This window comes from Pararge aegeria, chromosome 23, assembly GCF_905163445.1.
Source record: "Pararge aegeria chromosome 23, ilParAegt1.1, whole genome shotgun sequence".
Taxonomy (NCBI): domain Eukaryota; kingdom Metazoa; phylum Arthropoda; class Insecta; order Lepidoptera; family Nymphalidae; genus Pararge; species Pararge aegeria.
In genome coordinates this window covers 2,406,697-2,421,560 of record NC_053202.1, presented here as the reverse complement: position 1 = coordinate 2,421,560, position 14,864 = coordinate 2,406,697, and the positions used below count along the sequence as shown (strand labels likewise).

Here is a 14,864-nt window from a genome sequence, read left to right as displayed (position 1 = left end):
GTTCTTAGTTCGGTTGAATGATAAAAAATATTAGAATTCTCCACTCCTCTACATACCTAAACTATAATATGGAAATTTTCGTAGTGTACAAAGTTGAGATACCGAGATACTCTTACAAGAGATATTTTACAATATCACTTGCAAATGTTATAAAAAACCTAGAGTTGGTGCGTGCTGGGATTCGAACTCGGCCCCCCGAAAGTGAAGTCGAGCTCCTGCCTACTGGGCTATCACCGCTTTATTTATACAAAGATAGATAGATAAATAGAAAAATATTAAGGTTTTAGACCGTTACGTTCATTACTGCGTCATATTTTATTGTTTACTCACGTGGTGAGTTCTTACGTGTTACATGCGCGCGAAGTACTTCATAACTAAGTAAGTATATAAAATTTGAAGGGACAGTCTGTAGTTTCAGGTAACTCAAGACTTTTATTTGAACGATTGACGGGGCACGAAGGCCCCGGGCTCGATTCCCGGCAATTCATAATTTCTATACGTTCTCTGGTCTGGTCTGGTGGCAGGCTTTGGCCGTGGCTAATTACCCCCCTACTGAAAAAGACGTACCGTTAAGCGATTTAGCGTTCCGGTACGATGTTGAGTAGAAACCGATACGTTACCATCACAGGCTGCATCATTACTTAACACCAGGTGAGATTGTAGTCAAGGGATAGGAAAAAAAGAGAACCGATGGGTGATGGGTTCCCAAGATACTGGAATGACAAGCACCGGTTAAGGCAGCGTTTGTAGTCCCGCAACGAGGTGAGCAGACGACATCAAATAAGTCGTCATAACATAAAACGTCAATCGTTTAAGACGTTGATTGTGGATTATGGAACTAAAGTTTTTAAAATTTTGGCAAGTTTGGTTTGCTTTTGGCAAGGCATTGTTGATCCATTTTGATAGTACTATTGTGATGCAAAGAATTACCTAGCCTTATTTGTACGGCGACAAAAGTTTTACCGATTTAAAATGATTTTCTTCAGCAAGATATCCTTTGCAAGAAGTGTTCAAATCTTCGTGGGAAACGTAAAATCTGAACGGCGTTGTACCTAAAGTCAAATATTTGAGAAAACGTTCTAAATTGTGCATAAATATGTGCGCAGGGTTTTAAAACGGATTTGGTATAAAGAAGGCAGAAGGAATTAAATGCTCATAATTCTTTATTTTGTTAATACGATTTTCATAGGCTTCACTTGTATGTTTGTTTGTATGTTTGTAACCAACTCCTTTGCACATTATTTTGACCCTCTTTAAACGGTCTGATTTATTTCAAACTTTGTAAATATCGATACACCGATGACAGACAAATTTGATATGATTATATATATAGGCATTCATGCCAACATAAATTATATATGGCAGTAGTACTTACCCGGACGAGCTCACTCACAAAAAGCTGTACTATAACAAATTCCGCTTGGACGATATCGCGGGTAATTGCATGTAATTATTATAAATCTGTAGGTATACAGTAATATGTATACACAGCTGCATCTATTACAAGGACCCATGAAGGTTTTGTCTAAAAATACATCATTTATTTCATAATTTATAATTTATTTTAAAATTAAGGCATTACGCTGAACCCCCCCTCCCCCTCCCCCTCTGGAAATCTTACAGAAAATGTATGAACTCTCTTAAAAAATATATTGCGGCTACGTTACAGAAAGACAGACTGGCAGATATGAAAAAATACAGTTTTGGCTTCAGAAAGGACTATAAAAGGCCCTCAAAAAAATTTACACAAAACTAAAAAAATCTCACTTGGCGCCCCCTTTGATCTTGCTGGGTGCGCCTTTGGGTGAGCCACCTGCCTGATACATCATTTATTACTATTAAAAAGGCTGTACTAAGTTGATGATATATTTTTTTTAAGTTGGCAAGAGAAAGGTAACTCGCGGCCTTATTCGTGTAGCTTGATAGCAATCGCGCAGACAATCCTTGTGTAAAGGCCATAATAGAGCGAAGGGTAATGTGCACAAAATTATTTACAATAAATCGACATTACCTTAATAAACCAATCAACTTGATATTTGGCATAGATTTAGATGAAATTCCAAAAATTCAAAATTCATTTTTATCAAGTAGGCCTTATATAACGATTTTGAAACGTTAAGTCTGTCTGTTTGTAGTGACTCTACCATCGCTTCGGAAGGCAGATTCTACCGAGAAGAAGCCGGCGAGAAACTCAGCATTTGCTCTTTTTCTCCATCAACTGTTTACATTTTAACATTCACTTTTCTGTCTTGTTTGAGATGAAAGCATCGGGTGGTGTTTTATAAACATTACCTACAGCAGAAAAATAAAAAAAAGTGTGTGCGTGTATCCTTTACGAGCGATTGAAGTAAAACTTTTATTATTATTTATTGATAAAAAAGTAAAATGTTTCGGACTCCGCCGTTTAGTATTCACTATTTCATTATATGTTCTATTTATAATTCATTAATATTGAGAGTAGAAAATTTAAGGTTAGATCAGCATATGTCAATATTACCTTGTCATTGAATATTATAGAATGTCGCAATCGTCAGAAAATTTATTAATACAATAGTAATAAATAAAAAAGTATATTTAGAGATTTTCAAAGAACTTTGCAATTTAAATTTTTTTTTTTAAACTGTTGAATTTTTATTCGCTTTGCTATTCACAATTGATCCGTTCGAAAAAATTGGAAATAAATAATCCTAATTGATTATGATACTTGCCACTAGCTGGCGTATAAGTCAAGAAGCCTGGAGTATATGAAATATATTTACGACCAATCCAAATTATCATTTTTTAATAGCGGAAACTACACAGAAGTCTGACGTAAGCGTTACTTCCGTCAGAAAAAAATCTGAGTTACCCCCTAGTCGCCCCTAAAGAAGTTTTACTTCAAAAAAAAATCTCCAGGTTTCTGTACAACATATGCTGAAATACGTGGTGTCGAAATATGTGCGGAATCTGAAATGAGTAACTTAATTTTCAAATTCAAGTCACGTTCTGATGAGATCTAAACCGATGAGAATAATTTATTATCAAAAGTTTAAATATTCACAATCATACTAATAAATAATAATATAACTTATTTACTGTATCATTTTAATAGGTAGGCTGGCCATGTTCAAGGATAACTACTTTATTCATTCATACCATAACCCTAAAAAACTTTTGATAAGAAAATTAGCATTAATAAATCCGTCCAATTTATACTCTTTTAAAATCAAGTAAATCCCGAATTTTGGCATATTTAATATTTTAGAATTTAGATTCTTGAGAACGAACCAAATTAACGATGTTTAGTGTTATTTTTTAATTTATTTATTCATGGGTAATTACTTCGTACATAAAATTAAATATCTACTTGTTAAGTACGAATATAATTCTCCATCCTTAAGTCGCTTACTAGTAAGTAGATAGAAGTAATAAGTATAGTCACTCAGCGGGCGATAGAAGGAGCTATCAATACGTGATCGCATCAGAAATGTGGCGATCCGTAGAAGAATTAGAGTTGCCGAAATACTCGTAGCTCAACGAGTCGCGAAGCTGAAGTAACAATGCACAATGGGCGGGGAACATAGCTCGGATAACCGATGGACGTTAAAGGGGCTGGAATGGCGACCCCGCGCCCAACGGCCCACAACGAGGCGGGCAGAAGACATCAAACGTGGAGCTGGAAAAACACAGTAGAACCCCCTACAGTACCTCCCTACAGTAATAGTAGTGATGATAATGAATCTTTGATTCCAAAGCTAAAGAAAACTAATGTGTCATGGCCCACAGTTCGCAGTCTCTCTTTTCATGTACTACCCATAGATAATACCTACACTTATATCCTGGTATAACAGAAGGATGTGTTTGTCTAGAGACCGCTGCGGACTACATTTGTTCTTTAATTAGTTATCTACATTACTAATGTATGTAGATACCTAATTAGATTTGAGGCGTCTTGTAACATTACGCCTCAAACATGATATTTCCGTTTACAATACAATCCTATGATACCTTAGATAATCATCGGCATTGGTACAAAACAATATTTAAAACAACCAAAGAACGTGAGCGTCGTAAAAAAAAAGATATTCGGTTCGGAAATTAACAAAGGTTATTCTTCGTTCAGAATCAACCCCTTTCTTTTTTCCGCCCCTAAGTTCCTCTCGTTCAATACGATGTATGCATCTCTATTGCTCTCATACAGATGTATTGCCCCATCTCTCTCATATTTAGCGCACGGCAGTCTCGCAGTTCGGCTTGGCGGGCCTAGTCGCCCCTCTCGAAAAAGGCGGGAAATATCGGTTCAGTGTCCTCTAAAATATTTAAATATCAAAGCTCAAAAAGTAAATCAGTTGGAATCTTTTAATAATGTAAGTTGACTCTATTTTTTGCTATTTAATATATTATGTTTAGAATTGTAGAGCTTTTAAAAGCTACTTACCCTTGACATTTAACATTTTTTATAATTCGCTAATGGTCCGAAACTAGGAAACTGGCAAGTAGCGATTTAAAGATCGTTAAATGAAAAAAAAATGTTTTGATTCAACTACGACCTTGTAATTTAAATGTGACCTTGTAATTAAAATATATAAATTTGAAAAAACATAAATAAGATTATTTTGTTAAAATCAAAGTAAATTATTAATATATTATAATTAAATTGATAATTATTAATTAATAATAATATTATTATTATTATTATTTACCTAATTACATAATTTTCGTCAGCCGTTGTTTTATTTATTTTACATAAATGACAAACTTATTTACATAATAATTAGTGATTATAATGATTTTTAAGTAGTGTTAAGTAGGTTGGCATTGTTATTGATAAGGTAGGTTTTATAAATTATTTGTGGCTTCATATATTAGCGTAATCTTTAAACTCTACGTTGCCTACTCCATCCCTTAATTAAAAAAAAAACTGAACTGATTTTCGTATGTTTTTTGTGTATTATTCATAGAAGGCACTTTAACTTTCGACTTTCGAGTGCCGTAAATATGTCGAATTTGGCAAGTGTTGACGTTTGGTCTTCCTTTTACGCTAACGTAGATTTAACTTTAGTTTACACAAACCTTACATTAAGGCTCCCGTACTGTATCACAAAAGATCTTTATAAAGTTTTAGCGGGACTAACTAGATGGTGCTTGAACCTTTTCGAATGTAGCCAAACCCATTACAATCGGGTCAGATTTGACCTAAGAACAATAAATAAAAACACCAAATATACTACGACAATACACACACGTCTAGCCACAAAGAAAGCGTAGCTAATATAACAGATGGACGTTAGTGTCCCAAGGGGCTGGATTGGCGATCCCGGCTAATACTACGACAATACACACATCGCCATCTAGTTCCAAAGGAAGCGTAGCTTGTGTTATGAGTACCAAGATGGCTGATGAATATTTCTATGAATAATATACTATTATGAAAATTTAGCTTATTTTGCTATACTCCGCGAAAACCAGGAGAATCTGTACGGTGTAATTTCTTCAATCCTTATACTACACACCAAACAGATCTTCGGCAATGTACCCTATACGCACGTTTCGATCTGAAACCGGAGCATTCTCAGGAGATGTTTTCTTAATTATTAATTATAAAGTCAACATCTCAGGATGCTCCGGTTTCGGAACGAAACGTGCGTAGAGGGTTGACCATTGACATTGCCGAAGATCTGTTTGGTTTAACATAAGGATTGAAGAAATTGTAAATTACACCATACAGATTCTCCTGCTATTCGCGGAGTATAGCAAATTAAGCTTAATAGTCATAATAGTATTTATGAATATTATTCATAGGAACATTCATCAGTCATCTACGCTTACTTTGGAACTAGATGGCGATGTGTTTTATCGTAGTATATTTATTTATTTAAATTAATTGCTTTAATTAAAAACGCACATAGAAGAAGAGAAGTTAGAGGTGCAGATCGAACTTGGTCCTCCTGGAACGGATGCCGAAAGATTAACCACTAGGCTTCGCAGTAAGGAATGCAGATTGAGAATTCACAGCGTCATAAAACATAATATGCAAATGCCATAAATTGTTGCATCATTCGAATCAGACGTTCGTTAAACTTGAACCAAACTTCGAGGCAGGTTTGGTAACTTCTTTTTACGCGCTTTTTAACCTTGGTACAGGTTTCTGCCTTCCGAGAAAGATGGTTCAAAAATTACTCTCAAATGACCATTGATTTTGAAATATGGCTATGTGTACGAGTAAGTAAAATTCTATATATTCTATGGTGTGTAATTATGTCGAAGTTGTGAGAGCTGTTGTCTGTTAAGTGGAAGTCTCGGGTTCAATTCCTGGCGGGGACATGTGGGAATTTATAATTTTCGAATTTTCTCTGGTCTGGTTATTGGTGACTAGTTGCCATTCCTACCAACAAAGATTGGCCGTCAACAGATTTAGCGCTTCGGTACAATGCCGCGTACAAATCGATAAGGGTGTTTACCCTAACACCCTGTAACACCCTGTAAAGTTTGTGATAACCTGTAAATAGTTGAATATTTACTATGTGACTCATTCCAAAAAAAAAAAGCAAGTTTTAATGTATCTACTGTTGGTTGTCCTTTATAAATAAATAAACACCCTGATCTGTTAGGCATAGAAAAAAAGGCATCTTACCCCTAACAGTTTAGACCGCTGCCCATCTTTATTGTGGGGCTAGATGTGTACAGTTGTATGAATATTAAAAAAAAAATCTTAGTTTGCATCATAACTCACCACTAGGTGAGACTGCAGTGAAGGGCCAACTTGTTGGTGGAATGATTTTTTATGCTCAATTTAAAAGAGGAAGAGGTTTTTTGTTTTTTTTTAGCTTTTGTTTGTCAATTATCCCATCAATTGAAGACTTGGGGGCCCATTGAGTGCTATCGTTATTCAGTAATGCTGTGCGTTCGTTCGCGGTAACGTTCCGCATTGGTTAGATGTTTGAAATTTTCACAGTAATGTACGTTTCTATTGACGCTACAATAACAAATACTAAGAAAAAGAATCAAACAAATATTTAAGGGGGCTCCCATACCACAGAAATAATATACCTTCGTGCGCGAGTCCAACTCGAACTTGGCCGGTTTTTGTAGTATAGCTTATTGCCACTTTAAATTAAACAACACGAGTAAAATCCCCGTAGCATGTAAGATGCGTCATGCGTATTACGCAATTTAAGATGCGTATCATTGTTCGGGTGTCAGTACATAGTCAAAGTCAAACTCAAAATCAAAGTATATTATTTATTAGTCTGAAATGATGATGTAGTGAACTCGTAGAGAGTTGAGACGCAGTCGCGACGTTTTTGGGGTCACGCGGAGGGCAGTTCACGCGGCAGATCGATGCCACGTGGTTTTTATCTTTGACTTGATCATATCTACACAGTTGTACAGAAGTACTTTGCGCAAGTTCATGATTTACAGTCTACATTAAGCAGTAAGCGTGTGGTGCTGAGTTTTGTATAGAAGCATGCGTTACTTTGCGAAAGTCCAATTTATACAATGTGTGTAAAAAACAAAAAAATATTTCTGGTCACGGTCCCAAATGAATTTCAGTATTAAGAGATTCAACAAACAACGAAACAAATAAACTAAACAAAATAAAAAAAAACAAAAGTTAAAATTAAAAATTAACATTACAATTTAAAATTAAAAGTAGTGGTATAAAAACAGTTTAGTTTTTTTTTACTAAAATAATAGTAGGCCACAACCTCGCGCGTTTTTCTTTGTAATTCCGACTTTCGTAAACCTTTATTTTTGGTTGTGCAATGAAGGAAATAAAAAAAAGATAGTTCAAAACTTAATCGAAAATATAGTACGTTGTTTTTAAATCTGACAATCGTATTGTATACAAGGAGTCGAATTTGATAAGTAAATTATTGTTCCACGAAAACTTTCAAGCACAGATTTAAGAACATACATAAACCATGTATACTACTAATTTTGAAGCGTAAAATTATTATTAAATTAAGTATTTGCTGCCAGATTCGACCGCCCTATACTGTGCCACTGTGTGAGAGTAAGTAATTGGGCGAGTGTAATTTTGTTTATTTGTTTATTTTTTTATTTATTTTATTAATTTTTATTATTTAAACTAATCAATACTAACTTAGCGGTTAAGGAAAAATTGTAACTAATAGACTATGGATGGAAACGTCTGAATTAAATTATTATTATAACATATATTAATATTATTATTATTAAAAACAACATTTTAGTAGTGTTCCTCAAACAAGCGGTTAGTCATTCCATTTAGCAGTTGACAGTAATTACTTTACCTCTAATTTTCTGAACGTTTACCATAATATGGGGAAAATGGAAAAAAGTTTGTGACCTAGAGCAACATTCCGCGTGTGTGAAGTGAGACGTGCACGGTGCTTTTTCACTGTTTTTGGACACATTGCCTTGCATGTAATAATGGCTGAATGAGGGTTCTGTGCGTTCTTAATTCTATGCTTTAAAGCTTTCCATTTCGTTTCAAACGGATCATTCCATTTTATTTATTGGCTGATACAAGTAAAGAGATATTGACGATAATAATTCCGCGTATGGGTTCAAATAAAGTAAAGAATACTTTTGCTTGTGTTCGGCTACGTACATACTTTGTTAAGAAGAATTTAAAACTGCGGAGGTAGAATAATTACAAATACCTCGTATAACCTGCACCGGTGATTCTCTGAAATACGGACAGCAAGGCATTCAGTCGGGCTTATACTTTACCTTTTTGGCTATAACGGTACTTTAAACTTTGATTGTATCTTAGAATATAATAGCGAGTCATTTAGCTGCCGTATTAGTGGTAGCGACAAAGCAGAAGTGTTGAAGAAGAAACAAGAGATGTTTATTTCAATATTTTTAGAGAAAAGTTAAGTCGGATCGCCAAACAGAATATGTTAAAACACATTTATTAAAGCGAGGTTGCTATACAATTGATGAATTGCTTAATGACAATGTTCAACTGTCATTTCTCACAAGACAGAAAAATGAATGTTAAAATATAAAATGTAAAATGTAAACATGATGTTGGAAAAGAGTAACTGCTGAGTTTCTTGCCGGCTTCTTCTCGGTAGAATCTGCCTTCCGAACCGGTAATAGAGTCACTACAAACAGACAGACTTGACGTTTCTACTTGAAATAAATGAATTTTGAATTTGGAAAAACATTAATTTTTTTTTTGTTTAACGTTGTTGTAACGATATGCAATTTTCACTAATTTAAGTCCATTTCTCACTCATTTATTTACTCCGGGAAAAACAGGAGAAACCATACAGATTCTGCAGCATTTCGCGGAGTATAGCAAATTAAGCTTTATTTTCGTAATATATCATGGATTTCCGCAAAGTAACGCCTATCCAATATTCATTGTAAAGTCAACATCTCCTGAGGATGCTCCGGTTTCGGAGAGAAACGTGCGTAGAGTAGAAGGTACCTTACCGAGGATCTGTTTGATGGGGAGTATAAGGATTGAAGAAATTATAAATCACACCATACAGATTCTCCTGCTTTTCGCGGAGTATAGCAAATTAAGCTTAATTTCCATAATGAAGTTAAAATAAGCTATGTTGAATAAAAAGCTACAGTAATTAGGTACTTATACCTATTTCCCCATCAGCCATTACTCGATTTCTAGCTAACCTTGTATGCCGCGGCTGGTAGGGGATGTGAAATACAAAGTATTATATATCGGGTCAAGGGAGTCGCTTCACCCTCGCGCGAGAAATCGATAACCACGTGGTGCCATTTTCATCTTGCGTCGACTGCTGATTAGCTGTGATTCGTTATTTTGCCCGTTTTGTTTGCCTGTACTCTGTAAGTGTCATGTTATCCTAGTACTTACGGATGTTATAAATGTGAAATATGTTTGTTTATTTGTTTGTCCTTGCTTTGCACCCTAACTAGCGACGACCTCCCTGTGAGGGCTGTTAATTTAAGAAGGAGGTCGCTGGTTCTATTCCCGACAGGGGCAAAGTGTGTATTTATAATTTCTGAATTTTCTCTGGTCTGGTCCGGCGAGCGGTGGGTGGCTTTGGCCGTGGCTAGTTTTTTTTAGTTACCACTCTACCGACAAAGACGTGCCGCTAAGCGATTTAGTTTGTTTCGCTTAGAAACCTATGGGGTATGACTACTATACCCTACTATACCCTACTATACCCTACTATACCCTAACAGGTTAGCCCGCTACCATCTTAGACTGCATCATCATCTACAACCAGGTGAGATTGCAGTCAAAGGCTAACTTGTAGAGGATTAAAAAAAAACTAAGCAAACAACAACTTCATTTTTTGGCATAGAGTTAGTTGATGGACGGAAACTAGCTACTTTTTATTCGAAAACAAACGATTTCCTCGGGTTTTGTAAGAAATCTTAATATACGAGTACGACAAACGCCACGGCTAACAGGCAAGGCGGATCTTTGTAGGACATGTTCTTCGCAGGCATGTTGGCTTTTTTTTTAAAATAAAAACCGGCACAGGTAATTTAAAACGGCCGCCATTTAGGAAGGCTTGGTGTAACGTTATCTATGGCAATTGACAAGCAATTAGGAAAGTTTAGCACTAACTAAAGTCCATTCACTATAACTTGTCCCCTCTATAATATACAGACTATATAATAAAATGGCACAAGTTATATTGAATGGGCTGTACGCACTCGGTGAAATTGACATTTGAAATCAAAAGCTTTAAAGTCACATACAATCGGAACGAATCGGATCAATGACGTTGTTTCTCAAATTTTGAAGTATCCGTAGTATTTTGCACTTTTTAAAAACTGACGGACGATCGGACTGTAACAATATAAATATTAGAAGCAAAAATAATCTCGTTGTGCAGTTTACTAGGCTACATAAAATTGCTAATTTATTAAAGGGCAATTGTATATTATTTTATAACAAATCACCGAAATAAATCTTTGTTGTGATGTCTCTAAATAAGTTACAAAAAAAATCCTACTTTAATGTTAAGGATCACTATAACAATAAAAAAGCTTGGGTGTGGATTGCTCTAACTTCATAGCTTAACATTAATTCACTGTGAGATGGTGGTAACAAAAAAATTACCCGGCTTGTGCGCTCTTAGAATAGGGGGCGTTTGGAACCCTCCTAGCTTTAGGATTAAGTTGGCGAACGAAGTTATCACCATCCCCTTACAATGATGTATACATAAATTTATGAGCGCTTCATAAGGATTTCTTTATTTTTGTCAAATGTAAAAAAATTATTTAAATCACACGATTTTTTCCTATAAGGCCGGTGAAAATCTTTGGCGTAGTTTCGTCATCCTGTGAGGGAGGTAAAGGGCATCGAGTACCTACGTCAGGTATTGCGTCATTCGCTTTCCCCCTCGGAGACTGCTCTCGGCTCGCTAAAAGGAACCGATCGCAGTACACTTGGGAATATACATCTCACTTATAAAAATTATAAATATAAAAAAGTACATCTCATACAAATTCGAGTCAAAAATATTATTTAATAGACGTGATATTACTTTGCACTATGTAAAGCGGTGATAGCCTAGCGGGTAGGAGCTGGATTTCACTTTCGGGGGGCCGAGTTCGAATCCCAGCACCTCTAACTTTTCTAAGTTATGTGCGTTTTAAGTAACTAAAAACATCACTCGCATGGGAAACATGCGTGCCTGGGAGAACTCCATAATGGCGTGTGGAGTCTAATTTGCAATTGGCCAGTGTCAGTGTGGTGGACTACGGGCTACACCCTTCTCATTAAAGTTAGCCAACAATGAGTTGATACTTAATGATGATTCTATTTAAAAAAAAACTTAACTCTCTTTTTTATAAATTTTAAATGCATATAAAAATTATTCGGAACCGACAGGATTTGAACCTGCGACTCTGGCAATCGAGGCCTGAGCGCTTTCTCCAAAGCTACGGCTCTCCTACCGTCGATGACGAAATTAGTATATTATGACTTTCACATCAGTCTTATAGCGAGTGTAGCGTCATCTAATAGGAAACGTTGCAGTTTCGATCTAAGTCTTCAAAGGTCCATATTACAATGAGACACGTTTGAAACAAGAGATGACACAATGCTTTTTTAAATTTTTTTATAATTTTTGTAGGTGTTTTGTAATCAATTTTATAAATTTAAAATGCATATAAAAAAATTTTTCAGGCCGCGACTGCCAGAGTGTCGCATTTCCGCATTCTGTCGGTTCCGAAAAAAAAAATGTTATAAATTTAAATTTATAAAATTGATAATTCCTCCAAGTGTAGGTAAAAACACTAACAAAAAATATAAAAAAGTAACTCTCTTTTGTTATCAAAGGTAGCATCACTATTACCTTATCAGATACAGGAAAATATATTAATTACTAAGCATTGAAGAATTATTTAACTTTAATTGTCAACAGTCAATAGACGACCTACATTCTCGCCCCTGACGGAATGTTAATAAGTTATCGGAAATAATTAAAACAAAATCATATTTTAATGTAGAGTAGATCTAGCTCGGAGAACCGATGGACGTTGGGGTTCCAAGGTGTTGGAATGGTGACCCCGCACAGGTAAACGCAGTGTTGGTCGGCCTCCAACGAGGTGGACAGACGACATCAAACGAGTCGCTGGGAGCCGCTTGAAACAAGCGGCTCAGGACCGTGGATTTTGGAACTCTCTACAAAAGACCTATGTCCAGCAGTGGACTTCAATCGGTTGAAGGGATGATGATGAGATCTGCCGTGCTATTAAAATGGCGGCTTTCTGACATTTTGTTAAAACTGATTTCCGGATTTATTTTTGTAAATTCTACTACAAGCAAGCCTGTCACCTCTTCTGGTGGATTCTGGTGATGCAGTCTGAAATGGCGGCGGGCTGACCTGATAGGGTTATAGCAGTTATATTAAACTCGTACCCCTTATCGTATCTACGCGACATCGTTCCCACGTAGACATTTCTCTCATAGTTGGGGCTTCTTTCTACTCACCCAACCTTAGCGCCACTCTCATCTCGCTCTCAAGAGGCCTAATCATATCCTTCACGACCCTGACGATCAGATTACTACTGACAATGCTCCCTATCAGAACACACTATTAATATCTGCACAGAGTCTTCGCCGGGGAAGACGAGGTCCCCGACTTCTGACGTCATCCGGATGTGGGCTCACACTGACCTCGGAGGCGTTTGGACTAATCACAGTCAGAAACCGTCACTCTAATCGTCACGAGATTCGGCCTCGCATGACGCGCCCTCAGGCCGACGATACCTTCGCTTCTTCGAGCCCTAGGGTTCAAACTCTTCCTGGCAGAGGCTCATTCCGAGGCACGCCAACAAACCCGCGTTTCTCTGTTAAAAATCATTAGTGTTAATAAGATACACATTATTCGAAAAAAAAATCGCACTACTTTTTCTGTAGGACGATAGCTAGCGCACCAGATCAGACCCGAGAAAATTCTGAAAAATTTGTGTGTAAATGTAACATCGACATATGTGAAACCGCGTGCCTTTGCTAGTTTTTAACTGACTAGCGACCCGCCCCGGCTCAGCACGGGTGCAATGAATATATAAACGTGAAGCACTCTCAAAATTCCGTAGTACATTAATTTGGACGGCTAATTGGCGCAGTTTGCAGCGTCTGAGTCAAAGGCACTGGGTTCGATTCCCACAGCTGGAAAATGTTTGTGTGATGAGCATAAATGTTTTTCAGTGTCTGGGTGTTTATATGTATACTATAAGTATTTATGAATAATATTCATAAAAATATTTATCAGTCATCTCAGTACCCATAACACAAGCTACACTTTGGGTCTAGATGGCGATGAGTGCGTTGTCGTAGTATATGAATTTAATCTACGTCGTAAGGTTAAGCCAGCGATTACAAAATCCCAATAGAAATTTGTTTGCTTTTCCCAACTATATGCATGTATACTGCATATATACCTTCCTCTTAAAACACTCTATCTATCGCTGAAAACTGAATTAGAATCCGTTGCGAAATTTAAAAGATTTAAGCGTTCAAACAGCGGGAGTGTTTTTGTTTTATTCTATGTAAAGTTAAAGATACGCCAGTTAAACCTTAAAATTAAAAAAATATTAAAATTTTAAATAATATTTTAGCTCCGTCATTTACGCTCTGAGAGCGGTCAAAATAACTGGTTCCCACTCCATTTAATAGAACCAAAGGAAGCTTTATAGGTCTATTGTTAGGAACAGTACAATAAAGAAAGGGGGTCACGCAAGGACGTCCACTCTGCCCCTCGTTATTTGATATTAGCTGATATCCGCGACTTCGTTCGCGTGGATTAAGGTTTTTTATTCCCGCGGGAACTCTCTTATTTCCAGGAATAAAAGGTAGCTTATGTTCTTTTCCATGTCAAAGGCTACATGCATGTCAAATTTCATCCAAATCGATTTAGCCGTTTTTGCGTTTTTGGCTAACAAACATCCACACTTTCACATTTATAATATTAGTATGATTCATACAATGGCTTAACTTTGAAACTGGGTAGCCGCAATTTAAGTATTTGAGATAGTGTTTGCGAAAATTGTTGTGTATAAAATTTTTCGCAAATCTGAATTTAACATTGACTCTCCTTTTTTGCACATACAAAGCTTAAAGCATTCAATTGAAGAAAGCTTTTTGTAAGTCTATTTTAGGACAGAAATAGCAATGCGTAAAGGAAAGGGGTCGCACAAGGACATCCACTCCCCCCCGCGTTATTCGATATTTATATTGGAACTTTGCATTAATAAAATGTTTCCGTGTTCACATACTAGCACCATTGTTATTACTGCCGCCAAGTATTACTGTATTCCAGTCTTAAGGTGTTGCCGCTGACCGCTGAAACTATGCAATTGCACATATTGCATATAACTCAGTCTCTCTTAATAACGATATAAAAATAAATTAATATATGTTTTTGAACACAATCTATTAA

At 36.3% G+C, this 14,864-nt stretch overlaps 1 protein-coding gene across 1 annotated transcript in view; it reads left to right on the top strand.

The window, feature by feature from the left end:
- The first annotated feature begins 4,271 nt into the window (after positions 1-4,271).
- The window catches only part of LOC120634391 (Y+L amino acid transporter 2), a 46,484-nt gene continuing 35,891 nt past the window's right edge, over positions 4,272-14,864 (top strand). Inside the window, exon 1 of the mRNA XM_039904917.1 lies at positions 4,272-4,346. Coding sequence (XP_039760851.1) covers positions 4,345-4,346 — 2 coding nt within the window. The 5' untranslated portion in view covers positions 4,272-4,344. The remainder of the gene's footprint in view (positions 4,347-14,864) is intronic.